The sequence below is a fragment of the Globicephala melas genome, chromosome 13 (assembly GCF_963455315.2).
Source record: "Globicephala melas chromosome 13, mGloMel1.2, whole genome shotgun sequence".
Classification (NCBI taxonomy): domain Eukaryota; kingdom Metazoa; phylum Chordata; class Mammalia; order Artiodactyla; family Delphinidae; genus Globicephala; species Globicephala melas.
This window is the reverse complement of record NC_083326.1, coordinates 46,667,697-46,688,230: the sequence shown is the minus strand read 5'-3', so window position 1 is coordinate 46,688,230 and position 20,534 is coordinate 46,667,697. Positions and strand designations below refer to the sequence as shown.

At 42.5% G+C, this 20,534-nt stretch overlaps 1 protein-coding gene across 11 annotated transcripts in view; it reads right to left on the bottom strand.

Annotated features, from left to right (window-relative positions):
• AQP4 (aquaporin 4) overlaps positions 1 to 20,534 on the bottom strand; it is a 284,383-nt gene that overhangs the window by 4,643 nt on the left and 259,206 nt on the right. For 3 of the 11 annotated variants that reach the window (XM_070043430.1, XM_070043431.1, XM_070043433.1), the window contains 3 exons: positions 5,199 to 5,613; positions 4,143 to 4,307; positions 3,781 to 3,861 (listed from right to left, as the gene is read on the bottom strand). In XM_070043430.1, the coding sequence (XP_069899531.1) occupies positions 3,781 to 3,861; positions 4,143 to 4,307; positions 5,199 to 5,613 (661 nt within the window). Of the gene's footprint in view, positions 1 to 3,780; positions 3,862 to 4,142; positions 4,308 to 5,198; positions 5,614 to 5,992; positions 6,376 to 7,305; positions 7,450 to 8,357; positions 8,461 to 8,632; positions 8,756 to 8,776; positions 8,871 to 8,896; positions 9,019 to 20,534 lie in introns of those variants that run through there. The other 8 variants (XM_060283236.1, XM_060283233.1, XM_060283237.1 and 5 more) reach the window with 8 other exon arrangements.

Sequence of the window (20,534 nt, the reverse complement as noted above, 5' to 3'; positions counted from 1 at the left end):
TGCCACGGAGCAACTAAACCCGTGTGCCACAACTACTGAGCCTGAGCTCTAGAGCCCACGAGCCACAACTACTCAGCCCACGAGCCACAACGACTGAAGCCCACGTGCCTCGAGCCCATGCTCGGCAACAAGAGAAGCCACCGCACTGCAACGAAGAGTAGCCCCGTTCGCCGCAACAAGAGAAAAGCCCGTGCGCAGCAATGAAGACGCAACACAGCCAAAAAAAAAAAAAAAAAAAAAAAGACATAAGTGGCTATTTTTTAAAAAAGAGAGAGATCAAATGAGTCATGCATTAAAAAAAAGGAGAGAGAGAATTGGAAAGAAAATAAGAGAATACATTAAATCTACATCAGAGATCCATATATTGCTAAATAACATTTGAACAGAAAATAAGAAAAGACTGTTTCCTCTTCTCTTTTCCTGCTTTCATTAATTATGTTCTTTCCATTTTCTGATAATCCTTACAGTAAAGATAGGTCCTCTTTGGGGGTACTACTTCTTCAGCTGAAATAGAGGAAAAATTTTCTGGAGAGTACTTTTTTTTCTTAATATTGCCATCTTACACTGGTCTTTTGCATAATCACAACCATAGTACAGATTGTATCACTTGGGGCTTTAATTATTCAGTACAGCATGATAAATGGAATATGAGCTCGACCACTTAGCAATCTTGTTACTGCTTGAATCTGTTGCATAACTTCCTAAACCTTAATTTCCTCATCTGCAAAACAGGGATAATAATAATACATACCTCATGGGTTGTCAGGATTAAATTGAAATAATACTTGTAAAGTACTTCATAGTTCCAATTTCATTGTAACTTGCTCCATTCCACTGTTTCCTAGACAATTTAAAGATGTATGGGACTAGGCTGGCTATAAGTCACTTTCCTCATGTTACATGATTTTCTCTCTCAAGTTTGGTGATTTGATTTAAGAGAAAACCTCATGGTTTGCCCATTAATCTTCTTGCAGAGTGCTTTCATCCTCATGGTTCTTACACTGATGACTTGGTGGAAAAATCTGTACTGCATTTATGGATAATGGTTAGTTGAGGATTAGCCATTCCATAGGAATTTATTTCAATAACTGGAAGTTTCTATCATATTAGTTATGTGTCTAGAATAAAACAAGTTTTGAGTTTGGATAAACTTCAACACTTGCTTTAGAGCACACGTAGGCTGTAGAATATTAGACATTCATTCAACAGATAGACTTGAGCAACAGAAACCCTGTTTATTGAGCACTCTTTCTCAGCTGGCTACACTCAGTGCTTTTCTTGTATTAACTCATTTAATTCTAATGATGACCTTTGAGATAGATATTATTATTATCCCATTTTATGGGTAAGAAAATGGACACGCAGAGAGGGTGAGAAGCTTGCTTAAGACTTCACGCTTAGCAAGTGATTGAGCTGGGATTTCAGGTCTGTCTGGTTTCAGACCTCTCTTTTGAACCATTGTACTGTTTTCTACGATACTACACTTCTCCCATTTGAAAAAAATCTGATGAATCCTTCTGGCTTAAAACACTCTCTGGAAATGAAGCTCACTTAGCATCCTCATTGCAAAATCTAAAGAAGAAATTCAAACTTTAAGCTGAAATTGAACACATATACTGTACAGGGAAATTGTTGACAAAGTGGCTGCAAGAACCTTATGTTCAAGTTCCTTATCTTGAACATGAAAGAAACCATGTCAGAGTTTACCTTCTCTATGCCCTTTCAAAGGAGAAATGAGAACCCTCCTCTAAATGTCTTTGCGCTTTGTTCCTTTGGTAAGATCTCATTTGGTATGTTCTATTCCACAAGCTACAAATCCCGCAAGGGAGAAAAGGGACTGCTAAATCATTATGACACTTCCCCCAAAACACCTACGAAGAAGATGTCTAGCCACATGCTCTCAAAAATAAACAAATCTCAGTTTCAAGTTGCTATTCCCAAACTCATAATGCCCTTTAAAGTAACTTTTAAACTTCATAAAGGTAAAGAAGTTCTACTGCTAAAAATATAGAAAATCCAGAAAAAAAGACTAAAAAATGTTATTACACTACACACAAAATTCACCATTAATATCTTGTTATTTATTGTCTATCCATCTATCTACAGACATACTTAAAATTAGTTGTTAATTTCACACAAGCTTTGCTACAAAATGGACATTCATTTTCTGTAGGATTAAGTTTGTTATAAAATAGCAACAACGGGAAACCTTGGATTCAATCAACAGCTAAGGATTTTCTTGCTACTTAAATTTTAACTAGTGTACCACAACTCAAGTAATTAATAAAAACATATATTTTCATTCACATATTAAAGTCCTCATGGATTAAAAGTTGTCATTTTTCTAAATTTTATTTACAAAAATTGTTTGAATAAGATGACCTAAAAGTTGTACTTTTATCATAAGATCTATATACTGCCCGTTACAAATTTGTATTCCCATTAATGTGGCAAATCTTTAGAGACATACATGGAAATATCAGTGGCAAAGTAACCAATCTCATGGGTGGTATTGTTGACTAAGTTTTTCATGTCTGGGTCCAAAACCTTGCTTTTGATCACTGACACTCATGCTGTTATTTAATGGGATAGATTACTTTAATGGGATAGATAGGTACACTTTTCTTAGAAGTGAATGCATATAGCAGTGGGGCAATTTCTTCTCATTTGCAACGTACATCAAGGTTGAGTGCGTGTGACTGTGTCAATAACCACCGTATGCGTGAGATTAAAACATAAGCGACACCTACAATGGAAAAGAATCTGAGTATGTATAACTGAATCACTTTGCTGTACACCTGAAACTAACACAACATTGTAAATCCACTACAGTACAATAAGAACATTAAAAACGTAAGTGACATATTCTTACATTCATGACTTAAAAATAAAAGATGTAAAAGAGCATTCACGGCATATATACATGAAAATAAAAGTTAGCTCCATTTGAAGCTGGCTGACATACACCTATTTTTATTGGTTATTGTAAATTAGTGGGTAAGAGGTCTTCAAAACTGCCACATTATTCATTTAACGGATTGAAATTTCTTTTTGGTAAGAGACAATTGAAAAGAAATTGACTGTGGTATTTAACAATGGATACCACTGCTCTCTGGAAGCACTGTCCCCACGTTAATAAGTAGGGTAGGCATGGGGCTGAGAAGTGTGTCTTTTCTGAAAGTCCTTTCTTTTTCCAGTTATGGTTATGGTGATAATAGCATAAATATTTGCACTAATTATTTCTCACCATCTGCAGTTCAAAATGCTTCCCACTCCCGTACTATTAACTGGGTTCATGCTTTTGTAAACAAAAAAGGTAAATATTTTTGCAATGGGCTATGCTTTTAAGCATTTCTCTTTCTCCTCTTCTTCTTCTTATTTTTTTTTTTGCAAGCATATTTTTCGTTATTGCTGGGAAGGATTTACTTTCAATTATTTAAACACCATATTCATTTCACCACCCTGACTTTAACTTGTTCCATATAGGCAACCTCCATGTTCAATATATGCTGCTGAAGTCTGTCAGATACAGTGCCCAGAGCAGTGCTTTAAAAAAAAAAAAAAAAAAAAAAGACTGTCACTGAAGGTCCAGAACTGATATGAGATGTTTTGTAGCAGATCTGTCCTAGTCTCTCCCTAGTCTTTATGAAAGATGTAATAAATTAGGGGTTCAGAGTTGGGAGGAAGAGAAACTAGTGAGCAAAATAATGGGAAAAAAAGAGCTCTCTGGGTAATTGTCCTCAACTGTAGGAAAACAGGCACAATGAATATGGTGGTTACCCAGTGGTTTTCCCAATTTCCCATGATAACTGCAGGTCCAAAGGATCGGGCGGGGTTCATGCTGGCACCAGTGTAATTGATCTATAGGGAAAAAGAATACAACTTCAGACATTGCTGAAACAGGGCTATTAACAGGTAGACTTCATTGCAATGTGCTACCATTTGCCAAGTCAGTTAGAGATGTCCAGATGTTAGCAGCCATATCAATGTTCTCATAACAAAGTTAGCAAAAAAATCACCTAAAATGGACAGACGTAACTGGATACTAAAGAACTACAGCTGTGAAACATAACATCTTCATCCAGCTCTAGGGTGAGGATAAACAACATGGATCAATTACTTAAATGGGCTTGGAAACTTACTGCAAATAAATGTCCAATTGCAACAGAGAATCCAATTGCTAAAGCTATGGAACCAGTGACATCAGTCCGTTTGGAATCACAGCTGGCAAAAATAGTAAACACCAACTGAAATGTGATTATTAACTCCACCAGGAGACCATGACCAGCGCTAAGATTTCCATGAACCTGGAGAGAGAAAAACGCTCCATCTGAATTAAGGCAAGGGAACATTTTCTATGATAACATATCATTGTGAAAGGCACATTTTATCCCTGCAAAAACTGATGATTAGTTTGAGTCTTCTATCCCACCCCTAGTTGAGACACTTGCACCCCTGCCCCCTCAAAAAAGAAGAAATAAATTTCTATTCATCTGGGGTCATCACAGATAATTAATTACTCTTACAATGACCAAGGGGGAGTTTGTGCTGAATGTCCTTTTCTACAAAGGAAGCGATATATGCCACTGCTGCACTTAACTTATAAAAGAGTTTCTTAAGAGTCTTATAATTTTATAAGGCAATGATTAAATCCATTAATTAGGTTTAAATTAATTAATATATATTTCAATTAAAATTTAAACCGTGTGTGGTTTTTTCATCAACCCTGGTGCTGACCTAACAAAGGATATTCCTAATCAAAGAACAAAACTAGGATCAAACGCCTGTTTATTTTTTTAAGTGTGACCCTCGATGCAGATCACTTTAAACCTCAGGCACATGACAAGAAACAAAATTGTTCCTTTTGCTAATGAACCAACAAACAATTGTAACAAAAATGCCTTAAGTTAAATATATAGTCAATATAGTCACTGGGAGAGAGAGAGAGAGGAAAAAAACCAACACAATTTTTGTGCTACCCAGACTTAGTGCTATTCAAGTTACTCAATAGCACATAATGATTTCATATGATGTAGTCAGCGTGGCTGGAATCAGTTTTCACCCCTATCAAGAGTCATCAGACGTTCCCTGGGAATAAATTAGCAGTTTTAGGAAGGTCTCTTAAGCCACCAGTTGTCACTTAGTAGTCTATAAGAAGCCTAGAGTCCGAGTGTGAAAACAAGAGCTAAAGATGGTACCGTTGTGACTCCCAGGCCTCCCACCACACTGGGAGGCGTGACCAGATAGAGAATCCCGGCTCCGATGATAGCACCCAGGCACTGGGCTGCGATGTAGAAGACAGACTTGGCAATGCTAATCTTCCTCGTGCACACCATGGCCACCGTCACGGCGGGGTTGATGTGGCCACCGCTGATGTGGCCAAAGCACTGGACCATAGTTGCGATGCTGAGTCCAAAGCAGAGGGAGATGAGAACCATGTCGACCGGTAAGGGCTTTTCTGCTCCACCCCAGTTGATGGTGGATCCCAGGCTGAGCAGGACAAAAATAAGCATAGCCAGAAATTCCGCTGTGACTGCCTTCCAGAAAGCTTGAGTCCAGACCCCTTTGAAGGCCACCATGATACTCTCTCTTCTACACAAAGGTCCACACTTACTGAAAGGAAAAACAAATCGGCATCAGAAGCTACCAGTCCAAGGTTTATGCCTTTAGGTGAGGATGTCCAGGCAAGCAGTCTTGCCCCGCAGTAGGGAGGCCACCCAGCCAAAAGTTATTTGCATACAGAGAAAGAATGCTTCTGGAAAAATCTCCTTAATTACTTAATTATCTCTTAAGGAGATAATTAAGTAATTACTGTTATGGTTATTCTAACAGTAACTATTGTTATGTTATTGTATTGAGATTGTTATTCTAATCTCCTTTGAGTTAATATCCAAAGATCATCCAGTTTCACTGGAAAATTATCTGAATTGTCCCTAGAAAAGAAAATGTCTAAATCAAGTTCCTTAAAGAATTAAGAATAAAGTATATTTACCTTGTAGTCAATTCCCTCAGAGCAAGTTTTTACGTTTCAAGGTACTTTTTACATGTCATTTCTATTTGGAACCTACAGCCATAAAAAAGGGAGGTCTTTTCCAGTTCTGTCCTTTATGGTTCAAATGGCATTCTGGAAATGGATTTGTAGAGCTGACTGTCCCTCCTCTCCCCCATTGGAGACTCTGGATGAAGGCGAGTCCTGCTAGGAAGCCAGGAGGGCTGGAAGGCTGGAAGGTTGTCTTTGGAGAAGGTGAATCTTGTTTGGTGGGAGGGCCACTCGTGGTGACTGCAGGGCCGGAGCTGGGACCCGGGACTGGGAAGGGGACGCTGCCATGCTCTCCCCGGCCAGCGGGAGGAGTCCGGGAGCCCGCCCAGGTCCGGAGGTGGCTCAGAGCCGTTTCAACCGCACGCCCCAGGGGAGCCGGAGCGCCTGTCCGAGGGCGGGGACCGGCCACCTGGGCGGGGCGGGCTCCAGGCAGCGCCAGTGCACAGACGCAGCGGCCCCGCCCGCTGGGTACCAGGCGCAGGCACCTCACCCGGGAAAGTGCAACCTGGCCTCTGCGCACTTTTGCAGGGTTGAGGGACCATCCCCTCTTGGGCCTGACTCTCCACCCCTTGAAGTTTACCTCTCAGATAAAACCTCCCAGAGGGGATCCTGGAGGCCAGTGTGTACCAGCGGCGGCCCAGGCACCCTGCCCGCCAAGTGCGGGGGACAGCGACTTGGGCAGAGCTGCGGCAGGCAGGTGGGCAAGGAGAGTGGGGCCAGGGAGACAATGGTCCTCAAAGCAGGAGGCTCCGGAGAGCAGTTTTTCTCTAGTGTCTTCCTGAGGGCCTTCTCTAAATTCTGCTGGTGCCTCTTCCTGGGGCGGGGAGGGGGCGTGGGGCGGGGGAGAGCTTGCGCGCCTGTGGGCTGGGGGGAGGGGGGAGGATGGGTAGGGCAGCGAGGCAGCCTTTGGGATGGAAGACCCTTTCTTCCTCTTAATGTCTTTGGATCTTTAGAGCTGATAAGGGGTGGGGTTTGAGGATATTAATGGCAAGAAATGGCTAGGATTCCCCTTGGGAGGCAATGGCCCCAGTTACCCCATTATTCAAGACATTTGCCCTTATCCTTCGTCTGTGATAGTGCGGGAGGGGAGAAGCCTGGAGAGCATTTAGCGGAGACTCTCATCCCAGGGGACTGTGAAAAGGGTTAGACAAGAAAGCCAGGTATTTTAACAGATTAGAATTATTGCAGCTTTCCCTCTGACGGGCTACGGAGCACGGGCCCTTCTCCGCACTACCCCCACCCCCACCCCACCCCCAGTCACTTACAGTCCCCAGGAGCCCGGGTCCGGCTGGTTGGGCAGTGGAGACATGCTGTACCAACAAAGACCAGAGGAATGCCGCCCTGACCTTTTAGGATCTCGGCTCAGCCCCTGGTCTGACGTGGGGATTTGCTTCAGAGTTGGAAAGAAAAACCCATTTTCTGCCCAAGCCTAGGTGGCTCCAGAAGGGGACCAGCCAGCCCTGTCGCCAGCGGTCCCTTGCCCCAGTGAACTCCTCTAAGTGAATCATGGAACTACGAAAAACCCCAGCTGGGAGGACAGTGACATCACACTCCCTAGAGGAAGAGAAAATAAAGAGACAAGATAGGGAGGGTGGGAGGGAGGGAGATGCAAGAGGGAAGAGTTATGGGAACATATGTATATGTATAACTGATTCACTTTGTTATAAAGCAGAAACTAACACACCATTGTAAAGCAATTATACTCCAATAAAGATTAAAAAAAAAAAAGGGACAAAAACAGCACTTGGAGCAGGGCAGCCAAGGTGCCCTGGGGGAGAAATGACAAGTATCCCAAAGGGGGAGAAACTCACAAATTGAAAAAGCCTGGCTTCTGAACTCACCAGTGGCCCATCTCGGCTGTAGCCGAGATGGCAAAGGGCAAGGTGCTATGTCAGGCGATGGTCCTCTGTGGCCGGATTTAGTGGGAAAAAGGAAGAGGACAAGGCAGGAAGCTAAGGCAGCCAGGTGGGCAGGATGCGGCAGGTCCCATTCCCAGCACAGGGATCTGGGAGAGGCAGGCCCTGTGTACAAGACGCCTTCCTGCTGCACCCTCTCCCTCACCTTCCCTGAGCATTCTCTGTGCACTTGCCTCCCTCTCCAGAGACCTAATCTGAGAAGCTCAGTTGCTCTTTCAACTTCAAGCTTTTATCAGCCAGAGAAATAAAAACCCAACTCCCCAAATCCCCAAACAAGTAGACTCCTTAAGCAAGCCTTTAGCTTTCTTTGAAAACGTGCAAAACGCTGATCTCTTTCCAGGGCAGAGTGACCAACCTCAGTCAGCTGTGAACCCCAAAGTCCCCTGGCAGCACATACATACCTCTGGCTTGACATGCGCTCACCCCAGCTCTCTCACAGCCCCTCTTAATTAGCTATCGTCAATGTTCCCTTCCCTATTCACACTCCCTGGAAATGCATCATCACCATTTGTTTTGCTTCTTTCGTCCCAGAACAAAGGGGATTTGTTGATGTGACCGGGTTGTACAGAGCCGGACACATTACTTTCTAGCTGAACGCCCAGCCTGAGCCACTTCTGGACAGCTGAGGCCATGGGTGAGTAATTTTTCTGATGAAAAATACTACAGATAGATTTACCTCCATAGGGTCATTTTCTTGTGCTTTCACAGGTCTCCAGTATCTGGAGGATTTTGCTCCAAAGCATCCCATTTCTTCTGCCCTCTCTCTGCCTCTCCTCTCTTATGAATATGCCCGGTACCCAGCCCTAAAAGAACCACCCACCTGCCCGAGAGTTTCCTTCTAGATTCTGCCTGAGAAGGCACACGTATCTGTAATGAAAGAGTCAGTCTGAGTTTCATCTTTCGTCAGAGCATTGTTCCCTTAAGGCAAAGAAGGACTTACCCCCACTGCCTGCCTGCGGGTCTGTCACTCATGCCTCCTTTGGCTAGAGGGCAGCGCTCATTGCCTGCGTCTGGGCTCCCAGTGCACTGGGAGTCAGATTACGGCCACTTGTCTGATTGGGCTTGTGGATTCTTAGGGGTGGAAAGATTCTGCACCATGTGGCAATGGCTAAGTTATATTTGAACTTGAAATGACTTTTTCTACCTGATCGCTATAGACACAGGGCATTTCAGGAACACGAAACGCTGGCTCGCGTTAATGTTTCTTTAGCTGGTGACCCTTGAAAATGAGGATTTCCCTAAATCTTTATTTGAGTTCCTCCCACCACGGAGAATTGCTGACAATTTGTCTTTTTTTTTTGGTTGCATGTATAGTTGAAATGGGGCAACTACTACAGCATGGATTTGCTTTATCCAGCAGTTGAGATGAATTGAGGGTTCGGCTCAGGTGCATTTGTTTTTGAGTGGAAAATATCCAGTGGGTTCTATGTGAAGTTTTTGTTCCGAGAAGTAGCTTTTTTTTAACATCTTTACTGGGGTCTAATTGCTTTACAATGGTGTGTTAGTTTCTGCTTTATAACAAAGTGAATCAGTTATACATATACATATGTTCCCATATCTCTTCCCTCTTGCGTCTCCCTCCCTCCCACCCTCCCTATCCCACCCCTCCAGGAGGTCACAGAGCACCGAGCCATATCCCTGTGCCATGCGGCGAGAAGCAGCTTTTGAAGCACAGCAGATAACTGCAGGTCTCTTGTAGCCTGTGCAGCACTGATTTGGATAACAGGAAATAAGGCTGCTGTAGAGTCTCACCTGACTGTTATGTTAACAATTGTTGGGTGAGAAGTGGCAAATTTTAAATATATAGAGGTTGGGTGGGCACAAAATTATTGGGAACTCTAGGTAAATTTAATATCTAGAAACCTTGGGACAGGACTGACTACATTTTTTGTGGGAGCCAGTGCCAAATGAATGCAAGACTCCTTGTTGAGGAACTATAAGAATTTCAAGTTCACAACAGCAGGACATGAAACAAAGTGTGGGACCCTTCTAAGTGCATAGGTGTGTGCCCATGAAGGCATCCTCGACTGAAGGTCTGATATCTGGAAGGTCTAAGAATTAGTGCCTGTGTCACCATCTCATTCATTTTTTTTTTCTTTAAATGGACCTCAGGTACCTAGAATTGGAATAATCCTAATCCTTGGTGTATGACGCTCTGTCATCACTAATACATGTATGGCCCTCTTTTATTTTATAATAGGTAATTAATTACTTTAAAAAAATTTATTTGGTTGCACCAGGTCTTAGTTGTGGCAGGCGGGCTCCTTCGTTGTGGCACGTGTCAGCCTTAGTTGTGGCTCACAGCCTCCTTAGTTGTGGCATGCGAACTCTTAGTTGCGGTATGCATGTGGGATCTAGTTCCCTGACCAGGGATCGGACCCTGGGCCTCCTGCATTGGGAGCGCCACGGAGTCTCATCCACTGCCCCACCAGGGGTTAATTCATTCATTAATCGATTACTTTTAAGGTATATAATGAACATCCGGGAACCACCACTCAATCCAACAACTAGACCTGTGATAATAACTCACATCTACCTATGGGACCCTCCCTCTCCCTGCCCTGCCTCTCCACCTACTATCGCATTTCACGTAGGAGTTTTATTCAGAATGAGGTGTGGCAAGAAAGAAATACAGGAGAGAGAAGAAGAAAACGGTTATGTTTTCACATCATAGTTACAGTTTTTTGTTTTCTTGTCTCCTTCGGGTCCTTGAGAATTGGGAATGGTTGAAAAGCGCTCGTGAGAAAGAGGAATTACAATTTTGAGTGAGAATTGCAGAGGAGCTCTTTAATTCTGTTTCAAGCATTCTCAGATAACAAAGATTGAATTTACATCCTTAAGAATGTGGCTGCACACTGATGGCTGTCCATCAGGGGTTTCAGGCTTTTAAAAATATGCTCCCTGAAAGTCACAACAAACTCTGGTGAGAGGGGAAGGGAGGAATTTCTGGGAATCCACAAAGAACACTTAAAATATTTCAAAATATTTCATGTTGATTCTTAAAGCTATTTACCATTCAGATTTTAGAATGAGATTTTTTGTAAAGGTGCAAAACAATTTTTTTTATTCTGAAAACTTTGACATTGAGTCAGAAGTGTTTGCGAGGTCTTTGAACCCAAGGAACAATGTTGCAAGGCTTAGGTCTGTCCTCAAGAATGAGGCCTGTGGTCCTATCCACAGGAACCTACCAAAAGTGGCACTCCCTACAGCTGCTGGTCACTGGGGGGACATTTTTCAGGTCCATGCTTTGTAAGTTGCGCTCAGCTCATTAGCATTCACTCCATGGCCTTGGCAGTTCCCGGCACCATTTTGCAAAGGGCCAGCAGAACTTGGTTACCACAGTTTCTCAGACCCTTTCCCTTTCTTCTGGCTGGCTGATCACTGCCAGTCCAGTTCCTAAGGGATGGCTGTTCCCATCCAGCGAAGGGCCACCCTAACTGGCACAAATTCAAACTTATTAGTACTCTCGGCAGAGAGGTTCAAAACTGACCAGGGATTAACCCTTCACCTACTGGAGGTAGTTTTTCTTATTAGCTCTTCCTTATTATCCTTTTTATATTTGAGATGGTCTTATTGGTCTTCCGGCGACACGTTCAGTCTTGTGCAATAACCACCTACTTCCCTGGCTTTTCTTTAAACTAGGGACAGAAACTTCCAATAGGATTGTCTGTGACAATGCATGCAGCATATGATAATGGAAGATATCAGCTATAATGCACTTGTGATGGTAGAAAAAGTATGAGGCAGGGAGCCCTGGCGAATATAAGTGATAGCTTCTAAGTTGACCTGTTTTTTTTGGTTTTATTTTTTTGTGGTACGCGGGCCTCTCACTGTCGTGGCCTCTCCCGTTGCGGGGCACAGGCTCCGGACGTGCAGGCTCAGCGGCCATGGCTCACGGGCCCAGCCGTTCCGCGGCATGTGGGATCTTCCCGGACCGGGGCACGAACCCGTGTCCCCTGCATCGGCAGGCGGACTCTCAACCACTGCGCCACCAGGGAAGCCCAAGTTGACCTGTTTTTGAACTGGCCTAGGCCTAGAGCCAAATGAGATTCGGGATCTAAATTGTCTTTTTCCCATTGGTAACCTTGCAAGGGCCTAAATTCATTTAAAGATGGAATAACAATTTATTGATGAAATCTTCTTGACTTTCTTACTATATAGTGCTCTGATCTTTAGGAAAAGGATAGTGACATGGTACATTGATTTAAAATCAATCTTGTGTGTCAGGCAAGCTTGTGAGTTTTTAGTTGAATAGCTTTGTGAAGTTGTAGGTCAGTAACATATGAGAAAAACGAAAGAAGGGTAAATGAAAATTACCAGTACTCGGCAAAAACTAGCAATTGGTGCACTTTGCTCCTAATTTTTAATCTACTATATCACATTGTTATCCTTGGGAGCTGATGTATATCTGTGGGATTTGTAGACCCCTTTTCCCATCCTGGCCCTCAGAACTTTTAGTATTCCTTCATGTGTTTGGAGATTGAAGACTAATTCAAACGCACTAAAAATGCCAGCAGTACCTCAGGACCAGACAGGAAGTGTCTCTAGGCTGGCAGGGACAGACTCAGTCGCATCTCACAAATCTTATCTTGCTTTTCATGAATCTCAGTGATATGAATTCTCCCCCAGAGCACTTATATATCATTATGTTCATTAAAAACAAACAGATAAACAAACCAGCAAAAGCAGCAGCAGGCAACCCCCAGCACCACAACAAAGGGCTTCCGTGGACATTTATTCCCTTTTCAAAGAGGGGTTACCTCACTGTTATAGTAATTCAGAGCAGTTGCTGGAGATACGGTTCACCACCGAAAGAGAAAAATAAAAATAACAATCAAAAAACAGCAAGGAACCAAAAATAGTTTGACTTAGCTTCCTTTCCTCAGTGAGGTGAATCTGACAAAACATGGGTCTTGGTAATGGACGTGGACCCTTTCACTCTATTGCTGACCCTGTCCCCTTGCCCCATGGGGCCAGGTTTTCCCGTTTGGTTATAGCAGGCGCAGTTTTCTTGATTCAGGTCCAGGTGGATTCTGCTTTGGCTGGCAAGTTGTACTCTGCTGACATTTAAGGCAGGAATTCCCTGGGAAAATAGTCAAGAGATTCTTTTGGTCCTGCTGGCAGGGTTCCAAGAGGTTTAGGGTTCCCCTCTCTAGGCCAATGGGCAGAGAGAAAAGGAGGGAGGGAAAGAGAAACAGAAGGACTGTATTGAGTGACTGTATTTCATCCGAAGCTTGTACAAAAAAGCAGAAATGTGGTTGGATGACTGGATACTTTTCTTACCCCTTATCGCCTACCCAGCTACTATGACAGTTCAGAGTTTGGTTGGGCGTTTTAAAGGCTGCTCAGACATCCACAGTCAAAAATCTGTTTTCTGGGAAGCAAAGGACTTTGGGATCTAATGGGTTGGACTGAAATGTTTGGAATGGTCAATAATCTGTAAAGTGTAGTCTGTAGTAGTCATTGTTCCAAAATTTAAATTAAATTTGAACATATTAAAAGCCAAATCAACGTTTTGGCAATTATTATCACTTATACAAAAAGGTTTGGAATCCTTATGTTTTTAATAGACTAAGGAAAATAGTCCCAGTTTCAAGGAAAGAGCAAAATGCTTAAAATTCTGTGTGTAAAAAGGGGGAGTAGATAGGAGTAGACCGAAAAACTAGGCAGTTAAAAGAAATGTTGCCTTTTCTTAGAAAATGAACATTTTCTAAGAAAGGAGAAGAAAGGGTCATAATCTGTGACCATAAAAAAAATGTGATAGACTCTCAACGGCCTAGTTCTTTAAGAATTTTCTCTGATGACCCTTCCCATAATTCAGACTAAACTTTCTCTTGCTTCTTTCCTAAATGATCATACATCCTTCTCTTTAACCTCTGTATTTCCTTTTCGTGTACAATCAGAAGAAATCTACGCGTGAAGAAATTCACAGGACCTCTTAGAAGTGTCAAACCTCACTGATGATTTCACCATACTTGAATATTCTTTTTTTTTTTTTTTTACGGTACGCGGGCCTCTCACTGTGTGGCCTCTCCCGTTGCGGAGCACAGGCTCCGGACGCGCAGGCTCAGCAGCCAAGGCTCACGGGCCCAGCCGCTCCGCGGCATGTGGGATCCTCCCGGATCGGGGCACGAACCCGCGTCCCCTGCATCGGCAGGCGGACCCTCAACCACTGCGCCACCAGGGAAGCCCAGAAGTAACATTTTAAAAAAAACCTCTGTCTTATGGATTAATCCAAAATGTCTCAGCAAATTTTATTTAAAAAAATAAGAAACTGGGCTTCCCTGGTGGCCATAGCCGCTGAGCCTGCGCGTCCGGAGCCTGTGCTCCGCAACAGGAGAGACCACAACTGTGAGAGGCCCGCGTACCGCAAAAAAAAAAAAAAAAAAAAAAAAAAGAAACTGCCTTTATGTCATCTCCTCATTAGCTCTTTGGGGAAGATAATAAACGACATTCATGGCTCCACATGTCCACTCAGGCCACTGAGTACGGCTGGAAAAAATAATACCGTTGAGGATGGATAATTTTACAAATTTATAATTTCCAAAGTAAACTTACTCCTCAATGCCACCCAGAAATCCTATTCGTCCAGAATCATCTGTCTCTCATTCCCTGGAAGACTATAAAAGGCACTTGGAACAGTTCTTTGCTCAAAAAGATAAAATGTTTTGGAAAGATGGAATTACAAAGCTGCCTGAAAAATGGCAGAAGGTAGTGGAACAAAAGGGTGAATACATTGTTCCATAAGGTTCTTAGTGAAAATGAAAAATGTGTCTTTTATTTTTACTTAAAAACCAAAGGCACTTTCTGGCCAGCCCAACATTTTTTTTAAATAACATTTTCATTTCTAATTGGAGGGACTTTTAAAAGAACAGTTTAGTGAACCAGGAACACACTGACATAATGAACTATGCTTCCCACTGCTATCTGAGAGGGATTAGTACAACAGAGCATTGTAACAAGGTCTAAACAGTTTTACAGACATACTCAATGTATAGTTCATAGTTTTCTTGTGATACTTTTCTGTGTACAAGTCTTTATAATCACCCAAGGGGACATACAAAAATCACTTTATAAACTTTCAAGAGCAATACAATTCTTCACTGTTATTATTATTGCTAATAATTCCATTAAAAAAAATGAGAGCTTGTTGAGTAGATGGAAGAGCTCTATAATGTCCTGGTAATACCAACATTATTATACCCTTCAATAGCGGATCACATTGAAGACCTCACAGAATAAATATGCAAACTTCATACTACCCTTCTCATTCTGCACAACATTTTGAGTAGAAAAATTGTGGTACCATATGGCTCATGGGACGTCAGAGAAAGAGATTGTTCGTGTCAGAACTTGTGATGTTCTCAATACCTTGACCTCAGCTGCGATCGCTGGGCCCGCCTGCAGCCCAACGTGGGTATATAGCTCCTCAAATGCCCCAGAGTATTGTGTAATCCTCTGAACCTTTAGTTTTGGTGAAAGGAGAACAAGTGTCTCCATAGTTAGTGAGACTGAAGTCCTAAAGATTAGTTACCTGTCAAAATTACACAGTCAAAGGCTCTGAACTTTGGGGCTGGTTGTCAGCCAATGGTTATCTTACAATACTTGCTTTTTCAGGACTCAGACCATGTCATAGTTACTTGTACTCCTGTAGCATCCACGGTACAGAATCTTGGCAGGTGCTCAATAGTTGCTAGTAAAATAAGACTCTTGGTGCCTAGAGCACCAGAGACCAAATGATTTACACTAGATTATGCATGAAGTGGTGTTCTACTTGTGAAATAAGTGATCTTCACATCTGTGTAATTAGCATGTGTTGTATTGACTAGTGCTCTGCAAACACTCATAGGTGCTTCAAATATACTTGTGGTTTTCTAATTTATAGTAGTGATAGTCTTATGTATCATTTATACTTTTTATTAATTTCTTTTGTCATTACTGTCCTGTTTTATAATTTTGCATTAAATGTTCTAATAAATATAATCACTGAATAGCATAAAAAATTACATAGTTGAGGACATGATCCAGTCCTAGAATTTGGGTCCTGAAGATTTCACTTTAACCCTTGGAATTTGTTCACTTCTACAAGAAAGCTGAGCTTTGATTTTTTTAGTTGCATCAGAGCCTCACTATGTAACACACTGAGTCAACAGGCCATATAATACCTTTTAAAAGAGAAAGTGAAAAATGAATCCATTTAACAATTTTTCCCCAGTAAAATTGCTGCTGTCTGTATAAAGCTAAAATAAGACAGCAAGATTATCAACTGTCCAATCTTCTAGAGTTACATTTCAAAATCAACATTGGAAGCAGAATTTAAAAACTGTGTGTTTATAAAATCATAATGTCAGGAGTGAACTAAGCAACTAATCAAATATTTTAGGACATTTTGAGGTATCTAGAAATAAGTTAGCTTAAACAGTCAGTCTACGTTTCCTATGGCAAAACATTATAACTGTTAAAACGGTGGTGGTGGGCCTACAACGTTTTGAGATTCTGTTCTATTTCTGTATGGTTGTAATATTAAATTGATAAGAAATTAACTAACTACCATAAATCCAGCTGGCTGGTAGTATGTGACTGCCCTTGTGGAGTGGCTTTGGCAGGGTATTGAGCACAGGGTTTTCCCTGGTTCAGCAGAGCAAACCCACCCTGGGGCCCTGTACCGCTCAGTCTTCCCTCCTAATGCTCTGGCCAGGTGTTCTCTGGCGCCCCAGGGCTGTTCCATGGGTCCCTTGAACTCCTCACCTTCCTGCTCTTTCCCCTCTCTTTCCAGGTATGACCTCAACCCTTGCATCACAGTGAAAACAGCCTTCAGATGGGAAATCCTTTGAATTCCCTTGAACAAACCTAAAAATGTCTTGCATCTGGTAATGCTCTCCTCCTTACCTGTTTCCTATGGGAGAAGTATCCCTGCAGTGTCTTGGAGGGATTCCTTCAGTCCCGTTCTGCATCCCACCCATTTCTGCCTCCTAGTACCATTCTCTAATCCGATCTTGTCGATCAGACTTTACAGTTGAAAAATTACTGAACCCTCCAATGAACATTTTGTTTATGTGAACTGTGGGTATTGACCCTTACCGTATGAGGAACTGAAACAGAGAATTTAAAAATTGTTTTAATTTACTTAAAAATAACAATAATAAACCCAGCATATGTCAACTAAATCGAATTTTCGAAGAAAAAGAAATATATTTATATTCTTCAAAGCAAAAAGATTAGTGAGAAGAGTAGCATTGTTTTATGTTTTTGCAATTCTCTTTAATGTCTGGTTTAATAGAAGACAGCTGATTCCCCTTTCTGCTTCTCCGTACGATCTGTTGTGAAATGATTGTCTGGTTGAAGTATGGGAAGAGAATCCTGCCACACACATATATGGAGCCGGAAAAGAGAGGTCTATTTTAATAACTTTTTCAGATAATTGTAGATAATTTTCTTTGATAGTACACCAAAACTCAATAAGTGTTTGTTTTTTTAAAGGTTAGTGTCACTGTAGCTGCTGAAGGCATCTTAATGAATTTTCATACCTTGTTACTTTAAAATCTATTCATCTATTTTTTACTTTGAACTAGTCTTCTAATAAGGTATCATTTTGAACATTTTGTTTGGTCATTTAGAATCTGTTCATTCATTGACTTATGTGGATCTTCCAAATGTTGGCATACTTTATTTTATAATATCAAAAATATCATATTCATCAGTGTCACCACCAATCACATCAGAAAAGTATTAAAGTTTTGAGAGCTGTCAACCTCACAGTGGCAGACACAAATTTTCCAAAATGATAAGCTTTTTGAAAGCTCAAATATTATTATTGGCAACAAATATTGTCAGTTTTTCTGGAAGTGATGGGCTCATTTGCTCATTTCCAAGAAAATGTCAGCCAATCACTCAATTTGAATAGCCGTAGTTTGTCAGCCATTCTTTAAAGGAAGAATGGTATTCCATGAACAAAGGGGCTGGTTCAGCTCACGAATCCATCAGTCCTGAAGATAGCCAGCACACTCCATCTGTAGCAGAAGTACTTTATGTATACTGCTCATTTTGTCACAGAGAACATCACAAAGACCTCCACTCAGTGTCAAGATTTAATAAAATCAGTAATTTTTTGCTACATCAAAGACATTCTTAAGTAGAACTGACACTTGCTGTACTGCATGTGATGGTGAGGACACCCCTGCTAAGACGGTTTTGATGCCTTGATTCCTGACAAGGTGTCAGCAATTTTACCCACCATGGCTTTTGTGCTGACGATACAAATGTCATACAGTAAAACAGGCAAGTAATAAAAAAACGAAAGAACAGCTAGGGGCTTCCCTGGTGGCGCAGTGGTTGAGAGTCCACCTGCCGATACAGGGGACACGGGTTCGTGCCCCGGTCCGGGAAGATCCCACATGCCGCGGAGCGGCTGGGCCTGTGAGCCATGGCCACTGAGCCTGTGCGTCCGGAGCCTGTGCTCCGCAACGGGAGAGGCCACAACAGAGAGAAGCCCGCGTGCCGCAAAAAAAAAAAAAAAAAGGCAAGTAACGTCTCATTAGGATTAGGAAAACAGCCATGATCGCCCAGACCCCCTGAAACATCTCAGGGACCCCCTAGGGGTATGGAGACCACTCTTTGAGACTCATAGCTCTAACCGATTATCCTCATGTTCTGTATCTTAATTCTCTACTTAATATTACCTCTTTCAATTGGGAAAAGAGCTCACCAAAATAAATCGCCCCTCAACCCCAATGACCTACCAGTAAATCTACTTTCCCCTGTAGAGCCAAATACCCTTAAAAAATTATCTCCATTTATTGTCTCTTTTCTCATGTTTTACCCTTCGGTACCGGTTATAGCCTAGTTTCTGTCCCTATCACTTCCTGTAAATGCTCTCTTCACGTACTCAGGCCTTCTCTGTTGTGTGACTCTAGAGGCAATGCCCCAGCCTTTACCCTCCTCTGCAGCACCTGGCCCCGCTGACCACTCGTCCATCATCATATGTGCCAGGGTTTGTGCTAAGTGCTTGGCATGACACAGCTCATTTAATCTGTGTGGCATCCTGATGATGAAGCTCCAATTATTATTCCATCTCACAATTAAAAAAAAATAAGAAAAGTGCCCAAGGTCATACAGCTCACAGGTAGAAGTGCAGAGTCTCAAACTCAGGTCTCCATGACGCCAAAGCCACAGGTCATGAGCACCACAATATACCCCCTTCTAGAAACACCCCCTTCCCTTTCCCATGACATCATTCTCCAGGTTTGTTGTTATCAGTTTCTCAAACTTCTATCACTTCTGTTCCACCTTCACCATTTTTTCCATATCTAAGTCAACTCTTTACAATTTTATAAATTATATAAATATATATGTATATAGTTGACCCTTGAACAATGTGGGCTTGAACTGCACAGCTCCCCATACACGGACTTTTTTCCATAGTAAATACTATAACACTACACGATCCGAGGTTGCTTGAATCCACAGATGCGGAACCGCGGGTCCTGAGGGCCAACTATAAGTTATACGCCCATTGATTTTCGACTACTCGGAGGGTGGTCACCCCTAATCCCCGAGTTGTTCAAGGGTCAACTGTATTTAAAGTCAACTCGGATTTTTACTCAGCGTCAATCTATGCAACAATACCATCAGTCTGATATGCTGGTTAGATTTTTATAATGCATATTAAATTCAGTATATAATTTTCAGAAAAGTCTATTCCATGTACCACCTCAAGCCATCTTGCACACCATCAGTGTGTATATGCTGTTTCCATCGTGAGGAATGACCCTCTTTTTGAGAAAGGAGGCAAGGAAGAGAGGACTTAAGGAGGAAATGCCTTCTGTCAAGATGAAATGAAAAGAGGAGGAAAATGAAGATTTGTGTTCATCTCAATTGATGGTGGTAAAAAATGGTTGGCCCTTCAGGCCACAGAGATTAAGGAATGTTTGATAGAGCAGCACAGAAATCATTACAGAATTAATTACTTCGGGATAAAGGATGGTGTTTTTCAAGTGAAAAGCTCGGTCTCTACTGTCCTTCGGAAACTGTTATGCAGATCAGAGGACGACTGAAGTGGCAGCAGTGCTGTCCTCAGACCCTGGCAGTGGGGCCCTGCCCTGGACCCCTGCTTTAGAAGACTCTGCCTCAACTCTGAGTGCATCGTCCTCCTCCGGTACTTAGAGCCCCTGTAGACCACACGCCCCATGACTGGGACTCTGGAATTCTCTGCTCTCGGGGCCTGGACCGGCCTCTTCTTTGGTATCCCTCCCCCGCCCCCCCGATCCCACAGCTGATGTGCACAACCTTGGTGCCAGCTGTGGCCAACGAACAGCTGTTACAGGTGCATGTGTATGGAGCTTGGACTGGGGTGTCCACACTTGTGCATGTGACACTCCCCATGGGGTAGTGTGGCGCTGTGACTGGGAAGAATAAGGGGGACCCAGTCATGCCACTATCAAGAGTAGACTTGATTACCCCCGAGTCAGAGAACTGAGCCAAGGAGAGAGAAGCGATCCCCAGGAAACAGGAGACTCAGTTCAAAGGGAATGTGTACTGCAAATTCCACCATCAAGTTGGGAACTTGTCAATTTAAGACC